Source organism: Sus scrofa, chromosome 11, assembly GCF_000003025.6.
Source record: "Sus scrofa isolate TJ Tabasco breed Duroc chromosome 11, Sscrofa11.1, whole genome shotgun sequence".
Taxonomy (NCBI): Eukaryota; Metazoa; Chordata; class Mammalia; order Artiodactyla; family Suidae; genus Sus; species Sus scrofa.
Genome location: NC_010453.5, coordinates 64,625,658 through 64,647,710, shown reverse-complemented (window position 1 = coordinate 64,647,710; position 22,053 = coordinate 64,625,658). Strand labels below are relative to the sequence as shown.

At 39.1% G+C, this 22,053-nt stretch overlaps 1 protein-coding gene across 1 annotated transcript in view; it reads right to left on the bottom strand.

The window, feature by feature from the left end:
* LOC102167784 (multidrug resistance-associated protein 4-like) overlaps positions 1,796-22,053 on the bottom strand; it is a 172,357-nt gene continuing 152,099 nt past the window's right edge. Inside the window, 3 exon segments of the mRNA XM_021065399.1 lie at positions 1,796-1,843; positions 14,543-14,677; positions 21,575-21,680. Of these exon segments, the coding sequence (XP_020921058.1) occupies positions 1,796-1,843; positions 14,543-14,677; positions 21,575-21,680 (289 nt within the window).

Sequence of the window (22,053 nt, the reverse complement as noted above, 5' to 3'; positions counted from 1 at the left end):
TGACTCCACAAATGTTGAACCCAAGAGTACCCCTAATACTCATCCCAATATTAATCTCCACCTGAATTTGTACCCCAGAGAACCAACCAGCAACATGTATCCAAAAAAAAAGATTCCAGTGCTCAGATTTCCATTTGAAAATCACTGGTTGTGCACATACTTACAACATTTTAAAAAGCCCAAAAGGAATACAAAAAGATAAAAACAGGACTTTGTGTGTGAATGCAGTTACCTTTGGTTTAAAACGCAATCTAATGTTCTCTGACCAAAGTAAAACTTACATATTTAACAAAACAGTTATGTTGAACCATATGAACTGCCATTTTTATAGGTTAAAAAAAGGTTTAATATTAGCATCTTCACAAGGTTTAATCTAACAAGAAAATGCCATTAACATCTGAAGTTTAGAGAACATTACACTTAGGAATAGCTCATGGGTAAAAGATACAGTTAAGTTAGAAAATGGCTATTATTATGGTTACTTATCAGTGCTAAGAACCAAAACTTGCAGGTTGCTGCTAAAGTGGTACCTAGGAAAAAAAGTAGGCTTTATAATTAAGTTAAAAATTAATCTAAGTTTCTGTTTTTAAAAAGTAGAGGGAAAAAAAAACCCTCAAATGAAGAACAGATGAAGGAAAGAAATAATATGAACTAGAAAAAAAAAAACAGAAAAATAAATTAAGCCAGAAAATTAATAAGAAAAAGTCATGTAAGATTATTCAAGAAAAAAAGGTCAAAGAAAATTAAAAAGGAAAAAAAACCACAATTACAAATGTTGAAGAAATTAAACATATAAGATATTGTAAATGACTTTATGCCAGTCACACTTAAAACTTGTAGGAAACCGATCAGTTCCTAGAGAATAAAACTTAAAAATGACTTTGTAGCAATAACTGAATAGTTCTCAAAGACCTACCAAAAATGAACTAGAGGGTGATGGTTGCCCAACACTGGGAATGTGATTAATGGCACTGAATTGTATGTTTAAAATGGTTATGATTGTAAATTTTATGGTATATATATTTACAGTAAAAAATGCAAAACAATCCATCTAGAAGACAATCGATGATCATATACACGTCTGTCCTTCATTATCAAATCCCCTAGAAGGGCTACGTTGTGAGAGTCATATTTTCTCTTCCTCTTCTTTTAGAACAGATTTAAATGTTGTCCTTCTGTATTTTAACCATGTATCTTTCATTTTGGAGGGGTGAACAGCTTTCTCTCCTATAATACCACTTAAAGTATACATATTTTTCCTATAAGTATTTTTCTGTACTATTTCAACCAGAAAGAAGTCTTGCAGAGAGTAACGGATCCCAGTTATGTTAAAGGAGGTGGTCAGACAACATGGCAGCTTCACACAGTCTTCCAGTAAACAGAGTCCCTGATATAACTGGAAAGTGGCACGTAATCTGTAGAGCAGCAAAAAATAAGTGACAACTCTGTCCTATACCTTAGAAAATGAGCTGCATCTCTGGAGTCTCTTATGGCACAAAACCTAGGAGAAAGCTTTTATTGGTGATCCACACCACTGATTTGGATAAGAAAAAAATTCTGTAATATATAAACAAAAATATAAATCATTTCATAGGATCTTGAGATCATTGGGTGAAGATTGAGAAAAAAATAAAAAACATGTAAATATTTGTTGTTGGTATAAAAAAGAAGTACAACATAGTTTTTGCAGTGCAGAAACTACTGGAAAAATGTCTTTGGAATAGACTTGACCTTATGGTAGAATCACAGCGCTGGCTCAAAATTGTTAAAGCGGAGGGCTGTCCCCTGGAAGTGTTCATAACTTGTTCACGTGCTCCCTGTGAAAAATCTGCCTCAAGTATGCCTGAGGGAAAAACAAAAACAACATTATTTATAAGTACTCCTCCCCAAGACAATGCATTTCTTTGTCCACATCTTCATGGAAGCAAATTACATCAATAGTGGTGGCACAATTTTTTTAAAAAAACCAGGGATATATTTATTCTATGGAGGAAGTAACCCCATTATAACCCTCAGAGGGGATGGGCTTAGTGCCAAACAACCTGGAGAGGCACTTTAGTTCTGATCATTCTAATTCACAGCTAAGTACATTAAACTGAGAAGCAAAATCATCTTACAGACTCAAAACTTGTAGATAGGAATTCCCTCTGTGGCTCAGCAGGTTAAGGATCTGGCATTGTTTTTGTGGCAGTGCAAGCTTAATCCCTGGCTCAGTACAATGGGTTAAAGATCTTGCATTGCTGCAGATACGGTGTAGGCTGCAGCTGTAGCTCACTTTGAACTCTGGTCTGGGAACTTCCATGTGCTGCAGGTGTGGCCAAAAACAAAACCAAAAAAAACCCTGGAGATAAAAACAAGGTGACAGAGAGTCTGGGAAATCCTTCCTCTGTATGAGGGTTTCTCATTTTCATACATCAAATGAGCACAACAGATTTGCATCTTAATATCCAACTATAGGTTGTAGCCCTATATTTTATGAATTCTGACAAGCACTGAAATGCTGATGTATATGTATGAAGTGTCCTGGTGTTTACTTTGTGCGGCAAAGCAATTATAGGGCCTATAGACATGTGATCTGTGGATAAGCGGGTCACAAGAATGAAAAGAGAATCAAAGGTTTTAACAAGGAGGAAGAAGGATCAAGATGGCAGGAGTAAGATGTGGCAGTGACCTTCTTGCACAATCACATCAAAAAACCCCATTTACATGTAGAACAATTCAAAAAGAACATCTACTGAATGCTGGCGGAAGACTTTAAATCTCCAAAAAGGGCAAGAACCCCTCCACATAACTGGGTAGAATAAGAGTGAGGAAACAAGAGAGAATGGAATAAGGATAGGACTAGCACTCCTGAGAGAGAGCTGTTAAAGAGGAAGAAAACCCACACCCTGGGAAGCCACCTAACCAATGAGGAGATGAGCTGAGATGGGAGGGACCTCAAAGTCATGGAGAAAAGCACTGCAGCTGGACTAAAGAAGGCAGGGCAGAGTGAGAGCCGTACAGACCATCTGCACCACAGTGTGAGATGCTGAGTGGGGGCTGGGCGCTGAGACTCAGGCTCCAGAGGTAAGTTCTGGAGAAAGGACTAGGGTTGGCTTGTGGAGACAGGCTGAGGGGCTAGGGAGCAGTGTGACACAGCTGAGGGAACCAGGGAGGAGGTCTGGGCCTGCAGAGAAGCAAGTCACCACTGCTGGGGAGGGCAAGAGGAGGTGGGGTGGACTGCCATAGGACTATCTTTCCTTGTACACACGTGGACTCTCAGAGGGCAAGGCTATGGGTGGTGAGGCACCTTTTGTGAGGGCTATGGAGGGCTGGGCACCTCTTGTTCAGGTTAAGGTCAGTGGGGGGTCTAAAAGTGATGAGCATATTTTGTGTGGTCTACAAGCATCAGGGGAAAACCAGCGCAGTCATCTCAGACACTAGAGATGGGGGTGGTCCACCCCCACTAGAGATCCATGAGCAGGGACCACCTGCGGCCCCAGTCATCTCAGAGGCTGGCAAAGAGGAGGGCACTGCAACTGAGCACCACCCGTTGTTGCTCTTATTCCTCTGAGAATGCACCCACTCCAATGCTGCCATTGCTAAACTCTCCAGGCACTGCCCATACCTGCCTGAAGATCACTGTCACTTCTCAGGGCCCTGAAACTAGGTGCAGCCTTGCCACCTTCTCACAGGTCCTTTGCCACTGTGAATGCCCAGCAACCAGGCAATGGCTATTGCCCTGCCCATTGCCTCTATATCCCTGGAAACAGGTACAGCACCCTAAATATAAATAGTAAGCCCTCACAAAATACCCGGGGGCACTCTTGCATATAAGTAGCCTCCAAAGACTACAGTAGTTTTCCTAAACTCACAGAATAAGAAAAATATAAGCAAAATGAAGAAGCTCAGGAACCATTCCCAGCTGAAAGAACAGAACTCATCTGAAGGAGCAAAAAATGGAACAAAACACATCTGAAGGAGCAAAAAATGAAACAGAACTCTGTAGTCTTCCAGACACTGATCTCAAAAAGAAAACAGTGAAAATAGTGAAGAAATTAAGAGCAAATATGAAGAAATTAAGAGCAGATATGAACTATAATACAGATTACTTTAGAAAGGAACTAGAACGTATGAGGAGCCAAGAAAAAGTAGAAAATTCATTTGCAGAGATGCAAGCTGAGTTAAAGGCATTGAAGAGCAGAATGAATAAGGCAGAAGAACAAATAAGTGGAAGACATAATAATGGAAATCATCCAATCAGGATAGTAGACAGAAAACACTAGAAAAAAACACAAAAGCAACATAAGAGATCTATGGGATAATAAGAAGCAGGACAATCTAAGCATAATAGGGATTCCAGAAAAGAAAAAAGGGGATTGAACATATATTTGAATAAATTATGGCTGAAAACTTTCCAATTATGCTGAAACAGATATCAAGATATAGGAAGCACAGAGGGCCCCAAACAAGTTCAACCCAAACTGGCCCAATCCAAGACATATTATAATAAAATGGCAAGAGTTAAAGAGAGGATTCTAAAGGCAGAAAGAGAAAAACAAAGAGTTAATTATAAGAGAACCCCCATAAGGCTATCAGCTGATTTCCCTACAGAAACACTATGGGCCAGAAGGGAGAGGAAAGATACATTCAAAGTACTAAGAGGGAAAAATCTGAAGCCTAGAATACTCTACCCAACAATAACATCATTTAAAATAGAAGGAGAAATAAAGAATTTCTCTAACAAAAACTAAAAGAGTACAGAAATACTAAACCCATTCTAAAACAAGTACTGAAAGGGGTCCTCTAAATAAAAAAGAAATAAGATATAGGATGGAGGAAATCACAATTGTAAAGCAATAACCGAAATAAGCCAGTATATAGATCTAAAAGGGAAGGAAAACTATTTGTAAAAGTGATGATAAACACAAGGAACAGCAAAAGGACACACATAAAGATGTTAAAAAAAAAAGGGACATCAAAATCATAAAATGTGGGGAAGGAAAGTAAGAAAATCTATTTTTTTCTAGAATATGTTGGAGCCTATATGATTATCAGGCTACAGCAGGTAGGTATAGAAAGGGGTTAACATACTTGAAAAACAGGGCAATAACAAATCAAAACCAAACATTACATTCACAAAAACTAAAAAAAAAAAAAAAAAAAAAAAAAAAAAAAAAAAAAGAGGACACAAGCATAAAATAAAAGGAAATTGCCCAATCAAAAAAAAGGAAAGGAAAGGAACAAAGGAGAAACAGAGAATCAACTGGTAAACAAGGTTTAAAATGGCAATAAATACATATGTATCAATAATTACCTTAAATGTCAAAGGACTGAATGCTCTAATCAAAAGATACAGAGTGGCAGATTGGATAATAAAACAAGAGCCTACCATATGCTGTCTATAAGAGACTCACCTTAGGGCAAAGGACACATATAAACTGAAAGTGAGGGGATGGAAAATGAATTTCAGGCAAATGGAAAAGACAGGAAAGCAGGAGTTGCAATACTCATATCAGACAAAATAGACTTTAAAATGAAGCGCATGAAGAAAGACACTATGTAATGATAAAAGGATCCATTCAAGAAGAGAATATTACAATCGTCAATATATATGACCCTAATGTAGAAGCACCCAAATATATACAAAAAATACTTAAAAGGAGAAATTAATGGGAATACAATAATAGTAGGAGACTTTAACACCCCACTCACATAAATGGACAGATCCTCTAAAGAGAAAACTAGTAAGGCAACAGAGATCCTACATGACACAATAGAAAACTTAACACTTAATTGACATTTTCAGGACATTACATCCAAAAAAAAAAAAATCAGAGTATACATTCTTTTCAAGTGCACAAAGAACATTCTCAAGGACTGACCACGTACTGGGGCACAAAACTAACCTCAACAAATTTAAGGGTATAGAAATTATTTCAAGTATCTTCTATGACCATGAGGGCATGAAATTAGAAATAAACTACAGGCAAAGAAATGAGGGAAAAAACTGCCTACATGGAGACAAAACAACATGCTACTAAAAAATCAGTAGGTCAACGAGGAAATAAAAAGGGAAATTAAAAAAAATACCTCAAGAAAAATGATAACGAAAACACAACCATTCAAAACCTATGGATTTCTGCAAAAGGAGTGCTTAGAGGGAAGTTCATAGCAATACAGGCCTTCCTCAGAAAATATGAAAAATATCAAATCAACAGCTTAACCTGCCACCTAAAAAAGAATTAGGAAAAGAAGTACAAAAAAAACCTACAGTCAGCAGAAGGAAAGAAATCAATAAAATAGAGATTCAAAAAATAATAGAAAAAATCAATCAAACCAAGAGCTGGTGCTTTGAAAGGGAAAACAAAAATTGACAAACCTCAGGCCAGACTCACCAAGAAAAGGAAAGAACTCAAAGAAATAAGAAATGAAAGAGAAGAAATCTCAATGGATACTGCAGAAATACAAAAAACCATAAGAGAATATTATGAACAATAACATGCCAACAAATTTGAAAACCTAGAAGAAATGGACAACTTTCTAGAGACATAATGTCTGCCAAAACTGAATCGAGAAGAAATAGATCAATTGAACAAACTGATCACGAGAAATGAAACTGGATATGTAATAAAAACACTCCCTACAAACAAAAGTCCCAGACAAGATGGCTTCACAGCAAATTCTACTAAACATAGAAAGAACTTATACCCATCCTTCTTAAACTTTTCCAAAAGGTTGAAGAAGAAGGATCACTTCTAAGGATATTCTGTGAAGCCACCATCACCCTAATAGTAAAACCATACAAAAATACTACCAAAAAAGGAAAAAAATGTTTTTTTTTTCTTTATTTTTAGGGCCACATCCATGGCATATGGAAGTTCCCAGGCTAGGGGTCAAATTGGAGCTATAGCTGCCAACCTATGCTACAGCCACAGCAACACAGGATCCGAGCTGCATCTGTGACTTACACGACAGGTCACGGCAATGCCAGATTCTTAACCCATTGAGCAAGGCCAGGGATTGAAGTCACAACCCCATGGTTACTATTCGGGTTCGTTTCCACTATGTCACAACAAGAACTCCCAAAAAAGAAAACTATAGGCCAATGTATTTGATGAATATAGATGCAAAAATTCTCAACAAAATTTTATCCAACTTAATCCAACAATGTATAAAAAAGATCTTGCACCACAACCAAGTGGGATTCATCCCACGTCCACAAGAGTGGTTCCACATACACAAATCAATCAACATCATACACTACATTAAGAAAAGTCAAAAGCCACATGATCATCTCAATAGATGTAGAATTGACAAAATCCAAATCCATTCATGATTAAAAAAAAAAATACTCTTACAGAAGTAGGTATAACAGTAACAAACCATAACATAATAAAAGCCAATTATGACAAACACACAGCAAATATAATAATACGCAATGGAGAAAAACAGAAAGCCTTCCCACCAATATCTGGAACAAGACAAGGATGCCCACTCTCACCACTCTTATTCAACATAGTACTGGAAGTCCTAGCAACAGCAATCAGACAAATAAAAGAAATAAAATGTATCCAAATAGGAAGAGAACAGGTAAAATTGTCACTCTATGTAGATTACATGATACTATATATAAAGAACCCTAAGGCCTCTACACAAAAACTACTAGAACTGATCAACGAATTCAGCAAAGTAGCAGGATACAAGATTAACATTCAGAAATCGGTCACATTTCTGTATACTAACAATGAGGTATTAGAAAAGGAATATAGGAGTTCCTATTGTGGCTCAGTGGTTAATGAACCTGATTAATATCCTTGAGGGTGTGGGTTCGATTCTTGGTCTTGCTCAGTGCATCAGGGATCTGGTGTTGCCGTGAGCTGTGGTGTAGGACGCAGACGCAGCTCAGAGCCCGCATTGCTGTGGCTGTGGTGTAGGCTGGCAGCTGTAGCTCTGATTTCACCCTTAGCCTAGGACCCTCCATATGCCATGGGTATGGCCCTAAAAAGACAAAAGAAAGGAATATAAAAATACAATACCTATTAAAATATAACCCCCCAAAATCAAATACCTAGGAATAAACCTGACCAAGGAGGTGAAAGACTTACATGCTGAGAACTATAAAACATTAATCAGGGAAATTAAAGAGGATTCAAAGAAATGGAAAGATATTCCATGCTCCTGAATTGGAGGAATTAATATTCTTAAAATGGCCATACTGCCCAAAGCAATCTACAGATTCAGTGTGATATGTATCAAAACACCCAGATATTTTTTACAGAACAAGAACAAACAACCCCAAAACTACAGTCATCAAGACAGTGGTACTGGTACCAAAACAGACATACAGACCAATAGAACAGAACAGAGAACCCAGAAATGAACCCAGACACCTATGGTTAATTAATTTTCAACAAAGGAGGCAAGAATATAAAATGGAAAAAACATAGTCTTTTCAGCAAGTGGTGCTGGGAAAACTGGACAGCTGCACGTAAATCAGTAAAACTAGAACACACCCTCAAAGCATGCATAAAAATAAACTCAAAATGGCTTAAAGAGTTAAACATAAGACAAGATACTGTAAAGCTCCTAGAAGAGAACACAGGCATTCTTTGATGTGAACCATACAAATGTTTTCTTAGGTCTGTCTCCCAAGGCAATAGAAATAAAAACAAAAATAAACCAATGGGACTTACTCAAACTTAAAAGCTTTTGCACAGCAAAGGAAATGATAAAAAGACATCCTAAGAAATGGGAGAAAATATTTGCAAATGGTGCAAGTGACAAGGGCTTAATCTCTAAGATGTACAAACAACATATACAACTCAACAACAAAAAAACAAACAACCCAATTGAAAAATGGAAAGACCTAAATAGACATTTTTCAAAAGAAGACATAAATATGGCCAACAGACACATGAAAAAATGCTCAACATCATTAATTAATAGAGAAATGCAAATCAAAACAATGAGGTACCATCTCACACAGATCAGAATGGCCATCATTAGTAAGTCTACAAATAAATGCTAGAGAGGGTGTGGAGAAAAGGGAACCCTCCTGTACTGTTGGTGGGAATGTAAATTGGTACAAACACTACGGAAAACAGTATGGCGGTACTTCAGAAAACCAATTATAGAACTACCATATGATCCAGAAATCCTACTCCTGGGAATGTATCTGTACAAAACTTTCATTAAAAAAGATACATGCACCCGTATGTTCATTGCAGCACTATTCACAATAGCTAGGACATGGAAAAAACCTGAATGTCCAATGACAGATGAATGTATTAAGAGGTGGTATGTATGCACAATGGAATACTACTCAGACATAAAAAAGAACAAAATAATGCCATTTGCAGCAACATGGATGGAACTAGAGACTCTCATACTAAGTGAAGTAAAGCAGAAAGAGAAAGGCAAATACCATACGGTATCACTTATTCCTAGAATCTAATATACAGCACAAATGAAGCGATCTACAGAAAAGGAACAAACTCATGGACTTGGAGAACAGACTTGTGGTTGCCAAGAGGGAGGGGGAGGAAGTGGGATGGACTGGGAGTTTGGAATTAGTAGATTGAAACTACTACATCTGGAGTGGATAAACAATGAGATCCTGCTGTATAGCACAGGGAAATGTATCTAACACTTGTAATGGAACATGATGGAAGATAAGATCTTCCACATGAGAAGAAAGAATGCATATATATGTATAACTAGGTCATTTTGCTATACTGGAGAAACTGACAGAACATTGTCAATCAACTATAATAAAAAATACTAGTTACAGCTACAAAAACTATATGAGACATGGCAGACAGGATGAGAAATAGATAACAGATTTATAAAATATACAAAAAACAGTCAACATATATATTATAGATATTTATAAAGAGAATCCAATCAAATAAAACAAATTCAAAGATATAACTCAGGTAATCTTTTAGAAATAAAACACTTGAATGTACAGACCAAAAGTACCTGATGTCTTAGGAAAAACTAATGACATTCAAAATAGAGAAAGAATCCTTTGTGCATCCAGGTAAGAAGAACAAATTATTTCAAATTTGAGATGCAGCTGATTAATATTTCATGCAGTTGACTCTTGATCAATGTGGGGCTTTGGGGCTCTGACCCTCTAGTCAAAAAATTGTGTATAACTTTACAGTGACCTTCCATACCCAATATTCAACCAACTATGGATCATATAGTATTTTATCACATATTTTTTGAAAAAAAAATCTCCATACAAGTGGACCCATGAAGTTCAAACCTGTGCTGTTCAAGGGTTAAATATATTTACAATAAGTCAGGGATTCTAAGTCCAATGGACTCCCCCTTTAAGAAAATATAGAGCCTTGTTTTAAAACTTTTATTTGGGCTGCTTCCCACAATAGTAAATATTTTTACTTTTACATTGAGTCCCACTACAGATTCCCTAGCTGTATCTATATTTATCTATTTTGAAAGGAATTCATGAAATATTTACTACTACTAGGAAAGATACATAGCTGTTTTTCATTCATTCCATTCTTTTCTACTGCATTTCTTAAAACACTATGGTCACGATTGACTAAACAGATTTCACAGCCCCACTAATGACTCACGACCAAAGTTTTAAAAAGGCTATAAACTAGAGCACAAATTTTATCCAACTATAGATGGAAAAAGTGTCATTTAATACAGGGAAGTAAAATAATAGAGTTTTAAATATCTTTAAAAATGTGACGGTAAACAGTAGTTCTTCTAAACAACGTTCAGCAGAGCATAGAAAAGGGAAATGACAATGTTTATAATGTGGAGTCAATAAGGAAATAAGGAATTCCTAGAAGAAAGCAACACACATAGAATAAAGTGTAAAAATAAAAAATTAGAGTATAATTTAAAAGGTTAAAAAAAAAACCCTACAAATTGAAAGCATAACATGACAGAACTAAAACAAAACAAACCTATAAGGGCTAAGATTAAATCTCGGAGCTAAACCTAACTACTTGTCATTGCAAGAGACACACCTACAATTGATATTAAAAGACAATCAAAGACAGGAGTTTCCCTCATGGCTCAGTGGTTAATGAACCCAACTAGTATCCATGAAGACACGGGTTTGATCCCTGGGCTTGTTCAGTGCGTTAAGAATCTGGCGTCATCGTAAGCTGGGGTATAGGTCACAAACGTGGCTCAGATCCTGCGTTGCTGTCGCGTAGGCTGGCAGCTACAACTCTGATTTGACCCCTAGCCTGGGAACTTCCATATGCTGTGGGCACAGCCCTAAAAAAACAAAAGACAAAAAAATTAAAAAGGACAATCAAAGACATATCAAGCAAATAAAAACAGGGGACTCAATTTCACTTTTGTACCTGCTTGGATTCAGGACCAGAAACATTAAATAAATCAAAGTACTGTAAAATAGTAAAAAAATACAATTCATAGTGAAAATCTAAGTCATGAGTATCTATGGACTGAAAAATCATAACACTGAATTTACCAAAACAAAAAATGACAAGAACTACAAGGGGAAAATTGGCATAATAGGAGACTAATTCACCTAAGTCCAAGTCACATCAAATGGACCAAAATAAATAAGGATAGAAAAAAACCTAAATAATGTAATTAATAAAATCACTCTAATTAAAAATTAAACTCTGTACTTTAAATAGAAAATAGGCATTCTTTTTAAATGCCTAAAGAACATTCACCAAAATTACCTGTATTCTAGACCATAAAAAAGTATTGATAAATACTGTTTCTGGGTAGAAATACTACAGAGAACTTTTTTTTGAATCACAAGTCAACGAAATGAGTAATATGATGAGTAAAATAGAAAACAAACATTAAAAAAAAATCCTCTAACTAGGAAATTGGAAAGATCTCCTTCTCAAATAATTCTTGGGCTAAAGAGGAAATGAAAACCAAAATTGCAGAATCCATAAATAAAAACCTAACTATGATAAAAGCACTACACACCAAAACCTATTAGGATATCAGAGAAAAGTCACAGCCTTAAAATATTTATATTAATAAACAAGAAAGGAGTTCCCATCATAACTCAGCAGAAACCAATCTGACTAGCATCCATGAGGACACAGGTTCAATCCCTGGCCTCCCTCAGTGGGTTAAAGATCTGGCATTACTATGAGCTGTGGTGTAGGTTGTAGTTGCGGCTCAGATCTGGCGTTGCTGTGGCTATGGTATAGGCCAGCAGCTAAAGCTCCGATTTGACCCCTAGCCTGGGAACCTGCATATACTGTGGGTGCAGCCCTACAAGGACAATAAATAAATAAATAAATAAATAAATAAAGGATTGTCATAAGAATTAAGAGAAATCACATATGTGACAACTAAGTAAAACAAATTAGAAAGAACTATACCATTGTAACTTACCATTAATAATGTAAAAGTAGGTACAAGATTTCTACACCAGGAATTTTAAGATTTCTAATTCTGTGACCTTTGCCTGCTTTGTATGTAAGTTACTCTTGATTTAAAAAATTAATTGAAGAAAAAGATTACTAATTCTCTGCTGCAACTAGTGCTGTATAACACTAGTTGTATCTTTAGGGCCTTCTTCCTCCTTAGGGGCTTTACTTTCCTTACTTGTAAAATCAGGGTGTTGAATCCTATTATCTTATGTTATTTGGCCCTATCTAAAATCCTGTGATCTGTTTCTCATTGCTCAAGGTCTTGATAATAGGTAATGATAACACACTTTTTTGGGATCTTTTTTTGTCTTTTTAGGGCCATACCCGTGGCATACAGATGTTCCCAGGCTAGGGATTGAATCAGAGCTGAAGCTGCCAGCCTATGCCACAGCCGTAGCAACGCATGATCCGAGCTGTGTCTGCGACCTACACCACAGCTCACAGCAAGGCCAGATCCTGAACCCACTGAGCAAGGCCAGGGATCAAACCTGCGTCCTCATGGATTCTAGTTGGGTTCCTTAGCCACTGAGCCAAGAGGGAAACTCCAATAACACAGTTTTTAAACAAAGACTTTGACACAGAGGTAAGGGCACATCTCTTTGATGTGAAATAACTAAGGGTGAATGAATAAAAGGGTTTGGGAGATTCCAGGCTCTTCCGTGTTAGGTTATACAGGGAATCTCCTAAAGGATTGTCAGGTCTTAGACAGGAAACTCTGACTGGGAGATGAAAGCACTCTGTCCATTTCAGGCACAAATGAATATCGGGCTCCAAGTGCAGCTTCTCTGCATGTGCATACAGTGTGAGAATTTGTGGAAAGTCTCCACTGTCCCTAACCCGAGGCTTGAACCAGTGAACTCTGTCAACTCCTCAGCCAGCTCTGTGACCCTGGGCAATCTCCTAGCCTATGAACAGTGGAAGGCACTACTCGTCATGTCTTCATTTCTAGGTGGGAGGAATGAGATGAAACCAGGACAGAGAGAACTCAGGTACATTTTAGATAAGTCATTCATACAAAAGTACTGTGGACACTGGGCCATATCTTTAAGAGATATTTTAAATATTGCACAAGTAATTTTATTCTACTTACAAGTGAAAATCTGGGAAATGCAGAAAAGTATGGAGAAGGAAAAATGCCCCCATCATTTAAGGCCCAGAGATAACGTTTGGATGAGAAGCCCCGTCACATCCAGTTGGAACCTCCTCCTACCTGAGCCACGCATCTCAAGGGGCAAGGACACCAGACCCTCCTTCCCTCCCTCCATCCTTCCATCAACCCCACTCTCACCTGGCTCCAGATAGAACTACAGGCAGCTGCATGGCAATGGCTAAGTCTCTGAAGCCAGATCTGAGTTATCACATCTGTAGGACAAGATACCACCACCTCCCCTCTGTTAGAGCGACACCACGTGGCCTGAGTGTTACTTGTGGAGCACCTGGTAGAGCTCCCACACCCCTCAGCTCTGCGAAAAGGCTTTGTTAATACTCCAAGCCCCATTCAAACTACAGTGTTAAGGTTGTGTGAATTCCTGATGTGTCCTCATGACAACTGCACCTTCTAGAAGGTAGAGGAAGCTCAGGGAGGCAACGTGACCTAATTCTAAACAGCAAAGAATTAGGGAGACATAGTATCATGTTGGAATTTTCTCTACAAATTAGAAACAAAAACAACCTATACCTTTCCCTGGTAGATCTTTAGACCCGAAATAGTCCAGATTTTCCCCTCAAACTCTCAAATTTCCCGGATGTTCCCTGACAGCACTTGCATCACAAATGGGCTGAGGACCAATCAGGATAAAATGCAAAGGGTCTGCAGAATGAGAGTGATCTGTGCTGTGTGGGAATCTGAACCCACAGAGTCCAAAGTCATGGAAAGTCTAACCTACAATCTCTCTCTTATGCACATGTGCATGCACACGTGAGCACACACACATCCTGCCCCACCCCCACCTCTTCTGCAGATTCTCGGCAGACCTGCCTTCAACCTGCACCTTGTTGTTAAGGCCCAACCATGAAGCTTCGTCTCTGGAGGCTCATAATTGCAAAGGGCACAGAGCGCTTGTTACCAGACCCCTCATGGAGATCCTGAAGAGTGAACCACGGAAATGAACTTTAATTATACTTCTTTGCTTGGAGCTCACCTGTGTTGCTGTCTCAGTGAGGGCAGCCGCCTAGGCCTCCCCCAGGTGTTGCACCATCTTGTAAAATAGGCTGTTTCTATTTAGCAGCAACTTATATGGCTGACTGAATTCTATTTGTCTTCCTGAATCCAAAACCTAAAACTCAGCAGAAAGAAACCTATTATCAGACAATGTTTTCCAGTAACATAGTATAACTCAGACAATATTTTATTGCACATGGATATATTCACTAGTTGAAACTTAAAAGGAAGAGGAAGGGGCTCTTACTCTGCTTTCTACTTACTAGTGGCTTTGCTTCAGGGTGTTGGAGAGAAGAAAGAGTCTGAAACAGTTGGCCCAAATGATACAGCTATAGACACAGTTCTGATGTTAAGTGGTACTGAGTTCTTCATTTAGGTCATTTTTAGACCAAATGCATTTTAGGAGAAGGTGCTGAAACTCTGAACAAGACACAGGTTGTTTTTCCATAGCTAAGGACTGCAGTTAATTCTGCCCCACGGTATTTAACTAGAGACATTTATTAAGTCTCTTAAAGGCCATTTCCCTCTTAATCTTTTGTTTACCACTGGGAAGCATTGCTAAGGGCAGCTTCCTCAAAAGAATTCAAGAAAAATTGAATCTGTCACATCCACATAATAATTTAAATGTTCTCTTAGTATGCCAATTTAGATGCCATGAATGTGTAATTTAACTTAGCACAGTATGACAGAATATGACTACTCCTGAAGTAGAAAAAGAAGAAAAAAATGCAACTTTAAAACACAGGTCTCCACACCACTTTGGTCAATTAATCTATGAGAAAGCCAGAAAGAATACGTATGGAGAAAAGACAATCTCTTCAGCAAGTGGCACTGGGAGACCTGAACAGCTACATGGAAATCAAGGAAATTAGAACAGTCCTTCATATCATATACAAAAATAAACTCAAAATGGCTTAAAGACTTAAAGACATGATAGCATAAAACTCCTCAAAGAGAACATAGGCAAAATATTCTTGGACATAAATTGTAGCAGTATTTTTTTAGATCAGTCTCCTAAGGTAAAAGAAATAAAAGCAAAAATTAAAAAATGGGACCTAATCAAGCTTTAAAACTTTTGCACAGCAAAAGAAACCACCAACACAATGAAAAGACATTAAGGAGTGTGATAAAATATTTTCAATGATGTAGCCAACAAGGGGTTAATATCCCAAATACAAAAACACCCCATACAACTCATTATCAAAAAAAAAAAGGCAACCCAATAAAAAAAAAATGGAGAGAAGTCCTAAATAGACATTTCTCCAAAGAAGACACAGAGATGGCCAACAGGCACAGGAAAAGATGCTCAATATCGCTACTCATTAGAGAAATGCTAATCAAAACAATAATGAGGAGTTCCCATCATGGCACAGTGGAAACAAATTGGATTAGGAACCATGATATTGTGGGTTTGATCCCTGGCCTTGCTCAGTGGGTTAAAGATCCAGTGTTGCCATGAGCTGTGGTATAGGTCACAGACGTGGCTCAGATCCTGCGTTGCTGTGGCTGTGGTTGTGGCTGGCAACTGTAGCTCTTATTGGACCCCTAGCCTGGGAACCTAAATATGCTGTGGATGTGGCCCTAAAAAAAGCAAAAAAATAAAATCAACAATAATGAGGAATCACTTCCCACTGTCAGAATGGCTTTCATCAAAGTCTACAAGTAATAAATGCTGGAAGGTATGGAGAAATGAGAACCCTCTTAGATTGTTAGGGGGAATGTAAATTAGTGTAACTATTTTGGAAAACAGCATGAAGTTTCCTTAAAAAGTTGAAAATAGATTTTCCAGTAATTTCACTCCTGGGCATATATCCAGAAAGATGAAACCCCTAATTCAAAAAGATATATGCACCACAAAGTTCACAGCAATATTGTTTACAAAAGCCAAGAGCTGGAAACAACCCAAGTGCCCATCAACAAATGACCAGTGTAAGTAGAAGGGGTACATATATACAATGGATATGTCTCAGCCATAAAAAAGGATGAAATAGTGCCTTTTGCACCATGTGAATAGACCTAGAGAGTATCATACTAAGTGAAGTAGGTCAGAAAAAGACACAGTAATGGTATCACTTACATATGGAATCTAAAAAATAACAAAATACAAAGGAATCTATATTCAAAACAGAAACAGACTCACAGACACAAAAACCAAATGGAGGGTTACCAAAAGGGAAAGGAAGGGGGTTATAAACCACGACGATAGGATCAACAGACACAAACTACTAAACATAAAAAAATCAGCAAAAAGGATTTACTATATAACACAGGAAACTATATACAATATCCTATAAGAACCTGTAATGGAAAATATTCTGAAAAAATACATATAACTTAATCACATTGCTGTATACCTGAAACAAAATACTGTAAATAAACTGTACTTTGATTTTTAATAAAGCAGTAAATAATACGTGGTTAAAATACATCTGAGGAAAAGAAGGACATTTTCACTAATTTCTGTATTTACTCAGTACACATTTACTGCATATTTAACTGCATTGATGGCATTATGCCAGAAGCTGTGGAAGAGGCAGACACAGCCCCTGCCTTCAGGGAGCCTGTACTGAAAGGAGAGAGAAGAAAACCCTCAAGTGTTTATGATGCAAGAAAAAAAGCACGACAAGGAGCAGGTTCGTAGTAGAAGAGGTGACTTCGGGTCACAGGTTCAGAGGACAACCTTCAAGGAGGACAGAGGGCAGGGAACTGGGCCTTGAAGAATGGACAGACGTGGACATGCAGACACAGGGCGGGTGGGTGGACAGCGGTCTTTCCAGACACAGGGAACCACATGAGCCAGGAGGGCTGGAGGCGAGCCTGGCAGCTTTTTAAGGGCAGGGTGTACTGTTTCCTTGTTCACTGCTGCATCTTGGGGCCCTGACATTGTACATGACAGGTAAGAGGCACACAGTACCTGCTGGCTGAAAGGTAAATACAAAGGAAAAGAAGTTCAGGGCATGACTGGCTGACCGCCCAATGGTGCAGCCTGGCAACACTGTAGGGTGAGACCAAGGGGGGAATGAGTCCAGCCGGCCTGGGAGACAGCTCAGGCAGTGGGATGCAGGGGTTCCAGGACGAGGGATGTGGACGGGGAGGACCACAGGTTGATGGCCATGGGCCAGAGGGAGAGGGAGAGGAAATGAGGGAGAGAAAAACCAGGGTTGAGGATGGAGGCTTGAAACTCACTGATGGTCAAATACTGGAAAAGAGAGAGAAGAGAAGGTGCAGTCCGAGGGGAGGGGGAGCTGCAAGGAGCAGGAGGGCAGCGCCCCAAGGCTCAGGTCAGGGGCTCCAGGAGCTGCGATGGGGCCCAGACTGAAAAAAGGCCTAGAATAGAATTTTACCCACGTGGCCTTTACGTTTACCGGTTTGATCAAAGTATCTAGATATTTCAGAAGTAAACAGAAAGTAACTCTAAACTTTCTTTATGTACAGAAAAATTAGTATAAACTTGAATTTTTAGTTTAATATTCTTTACAAGAAAAGGCTCCTGTAATCTCCCGCTGTGTCCCCACTCTTCCTGTAACCCAAGTTAAACTATAAACTAACCACACATTCAAGGGGGTGTGAAAACACCCCCTCAACCCCAGGCTCTCTCCAGGAACGCCAACCTCACATTGCTCACCACCCTCTAGAAGGTTAAAGAAAATACAGTATATGAGATGAGTCAGTCAGTTACAGAAGCTCAGTGAAGAGTGTTTATCAGGCCTGTGTATCTGCAGATAATCCAGGTATCGGTCCCAGACATAAATATCTAAGGGACCCACTGCAAACTAGTTTGCTCCATGTCACTGGCAGGATGCCAGCAGTGACAATGGGGTGGCTGCAGGGAGAGGTGGGGGCAGGACAGGGTGGAGGAAAAGCCAACGATAGGAAAGAGATGCTGGGAACAGCTTTCAATATGGGGACACACAGTGAAGGGAGACCCCACTTAGTGACAAGCAGAGAGGGGGAGGGGAAGGTATGAGTGTCAGGCCTCTGTCTCTGGCTGCCAGGTGACTTGGATGTTAGGTCCATCCCTGGTGAAGTGGGTGCCTGTGACTTTCTCAGTGACTGGACAATGTAGCAAGTATTAACTCAAGACCGTTCTGAGGTCCTGAACAACGAAACCCCTCTTCTCTGCTGGGGAATGAGGGGATGGCAAGGCCATGGTGACTCCACGCTGCTCTCCCAGAGCTGCTGCTTTTACATGGAAGCCCCCCCATAAAGGATTTCCTCTCCCAGATTGTGCTTCTGCCTCCAGGTGAATTATCTTCCCTCTGAAAACTGGAATGACAACTCTTGATATGTTTTTAAAGAGCTTTTCTCTTCTAAATGTTTTAACTGCAGCCAGTAGGCTTATGAAAGAAACATTCCATGAAGGTGAAATATAGAATTTAAAGAAAACTCTAGTTAGGTGTGGGCTGTTTTTGTGCTTTTCAGGTGGGTATGTTACAACAGTTTTTGGTTTTAATTTCACTGGGAAAAACTTCCAAGAAGAGGTTTGCATTGAGGAAGAAGGAAAAGGACATAAAACCACAAGACTGCCTGTGGACAGAAGAGGTGGAACCTGAGCTTCCTGGCCCTGGTTCGGGTCCTTCATTTCCAAAGAATCCTCGAACTGCTGGTGGTGAAAATGCTGAACACAGGCAACAACAGAGTTGGAGCAACAGCAGATTTTCACCTGCTTCCTGTGCTCACGCTACCAGGGAGAATCTGGGGGTGTGGGGGGTGCTTATGAAGACAGGAGTGTGCAGGGATCGGAGGAAAAGCTGTACCACCAGCTGAAGAGAGAACAGGTCGCAAGTGACCAGGTGGTCCTAAAAACTACAAGAAGCAGCCTTCAGTGCAGGGACAGTGGTAACTCTTAGGAAAGAGAGGATTTCTAATTTGTCTGTTTTGTTCTCCTGTTTAGTGATAACGGAGTAAATAAGGAAGATTAAATTATGTGTCATTATGACTACACCATGTGTAATAAAGGTGAAATTGAAAGAACATCTTTGTAAAACAGAATTCTAAGTCTGACCCACTCATGGTGCCTCATGAAACAAAACTGAATGAATCCCTTTGGCGAGGCAACACATAAAGCTACCTACCAGGTCACGGTTGTTTACCAGCCAGACTTCTGTTTGACTGACAGTAAACAAAAGCACATCACCCATCTTCCTGCAGAATAGTCAACAGTGCAGGAAAACATAATAATTACAGCTTAAGCACTTGCAGTGACTGGACTTTAAGGTGACAACACTGATAATTATGCCCTCATCAGCGTCCATCACTCCCCAGCCACTCCCCCCAACCCAGAGGCTGGCTGCCCGCCCTGCAGCATTATTAGGCTTTGCAGCTGATGGACTTGTCTTTATGTCCTTAAACCTTTCGGAACAGACAATCACCTGCTTTCTGGAAAGGAAACAGGTACAGGCATCACTCGGAGACACTGCAGGTTCAGTTCCAGAACACCACAATGAAGGGAATATCGTAATAAAGTGAGTCACATGATTCTCTGGTGTCCCAGGGCACAGAGAAGTTATGTTTACACTCTACGGTAGCCTATCAAGTACGGACTGGCATTGAGTCTTAAAAAACAATGTGTAGACTTTAATGTAAAAATAATTTATTGCTAAGAAATGGTAGCCATCATCGGAGTCTCCTGCAAGCATCACTGGATCCTGTGGTGTCTCCTGACAGTGGTTACTTAGCATTAATAAGATCACTGAAATCAACTCATTGTCACAGGCTAGGGGTTGACCTTAAAATACTTTCTTTGCATTCCTGCGGGATTATATGCAGCCAAAGGTTTTTTCCTTTGAGGGATGATTTCCTTATCATTTTATAAAGCCACACCCTAACATATATTGAAACTCAGAAAAAACAGAGGGAAAGAACAAAGAAAGAGAGAAGATTAAAAAAGAAAGAGTAAAGGAATAGAGGGAGGAAGGAAGGAAATAGAGCTAAGGAAGGAAATGTTAAATCACTAAAGAATAAAGAGCCAATCACAACGGGAAGAAAGACACTAGACAGATACCCACAGACCAAGCCTGGAGCCTGCTGTGTGTGCAGAGTCCAGATCTGCTGTGTAAGACACTTGCTGGGTGTTTCTCTACAGGCTCTCAGCTCCCCATCTCCCTTCTTTCTACCCTCTCACCTGTGATGCAGAGGCTGGGTCTCTACAAATCTCATTTCAGAAGCTCTGTGACCTGCTCCCCTTTGGGAGGTTCTGCCATTAGGGGGCACTAGAGGGAGACCGAGGGTGGGACTCAGCTAATGGTCTACCTGGTCTCTGCTCCTCCTGCAGCATCACCCCAGCAGTGATGACTGATCCCAGCTCCCAGCTCTCTCAGCACATGGAGAACCTGCCTCCTCGGGCTCCCTCACAGACATGACCAGCAGCTGGACGGTGACTCGGAGGATTGAGCGCCGACTCTTTAGAGCCTCTCCTCTCGGTTCTTAGGTCTGGACGTCTGTCCTAGGACATGGGAGTTGGTTCCTGAAATTCTTATCCTAGTGTTTCCTTTCATTTTTCTATCCCTCAAATTCCTATGTAACAAATTTCTTATATTAAGTCCCTTCTGTTGAACTACTTTATTTTTCTCACTAGGCTATTTCTTCTCATGGACCTCCCTCTGACAGCAACAGCTGAGAAATTCTGGAACCCTAGCCAACCACCTTGGGGCAGTCTAAATGAGAGGCTAATTTTTTGGATCAAAAGAATCCAAAAAAGCTGAAACAGCTGTGATGCAGTGAAAGTGACTATGTCCCACCATCTGAAATATGAAGCCAAAAATGGATTTTGAATATTTTCATGGTTAACCATCTTAAAAAAATGACAATGCAAATAAGTTTTTAATATGAAATTATTCAAAAGCACATTCAGAAAGCAGAGTTAAGTACCTGAGTTAATGTCAGGAATCAGAGGAGAAATTAAGAGAAAATTAAATTATTTGGATGTTTCTATCAAGGTTTACAAGGAAGGATGAGTTAAAAAATTGAACATAAATGGAAACAACTGAAATTCCACAGACGAGGCTCTTACCATTACAAATTCGCTGTCAATAACGGTGCTCAACCTGTTTGTGATGGTTAACACAGTGCACTGGGCAAATTTCTCATGGATGTTTTTCTTAATTAACTCATCAGTTCTGGAATCAAAGAAGGTGATTTAGTTCAGCAAAGATATGAAAAGCAGACAAAAGACTTTAAAAATCATATGATATTTTCATACTGTGTTTAAAAAATTAATACTGTAAGACTTAATCTTGTTCCTGAAAAACTATAAAAACTTTCCTTAGAAATTTATTATTTTTCATAAAACAGTGGGAAATAGTCTTCCCTTGAAATTACTTGAAACTCTCAGGAGTGAAATTTAGAAATCTAGCTCTCCTAGGATACTTCATAACAACATGAATAATACATAACACATTTTGGTGTCTTCTTCTGTTTTGTAAGATAGCTCTTGTTATAAGAGCTATCTTTTGGGTGGAGAAAAGAATTAGAAACATTTCTCAGCATCAC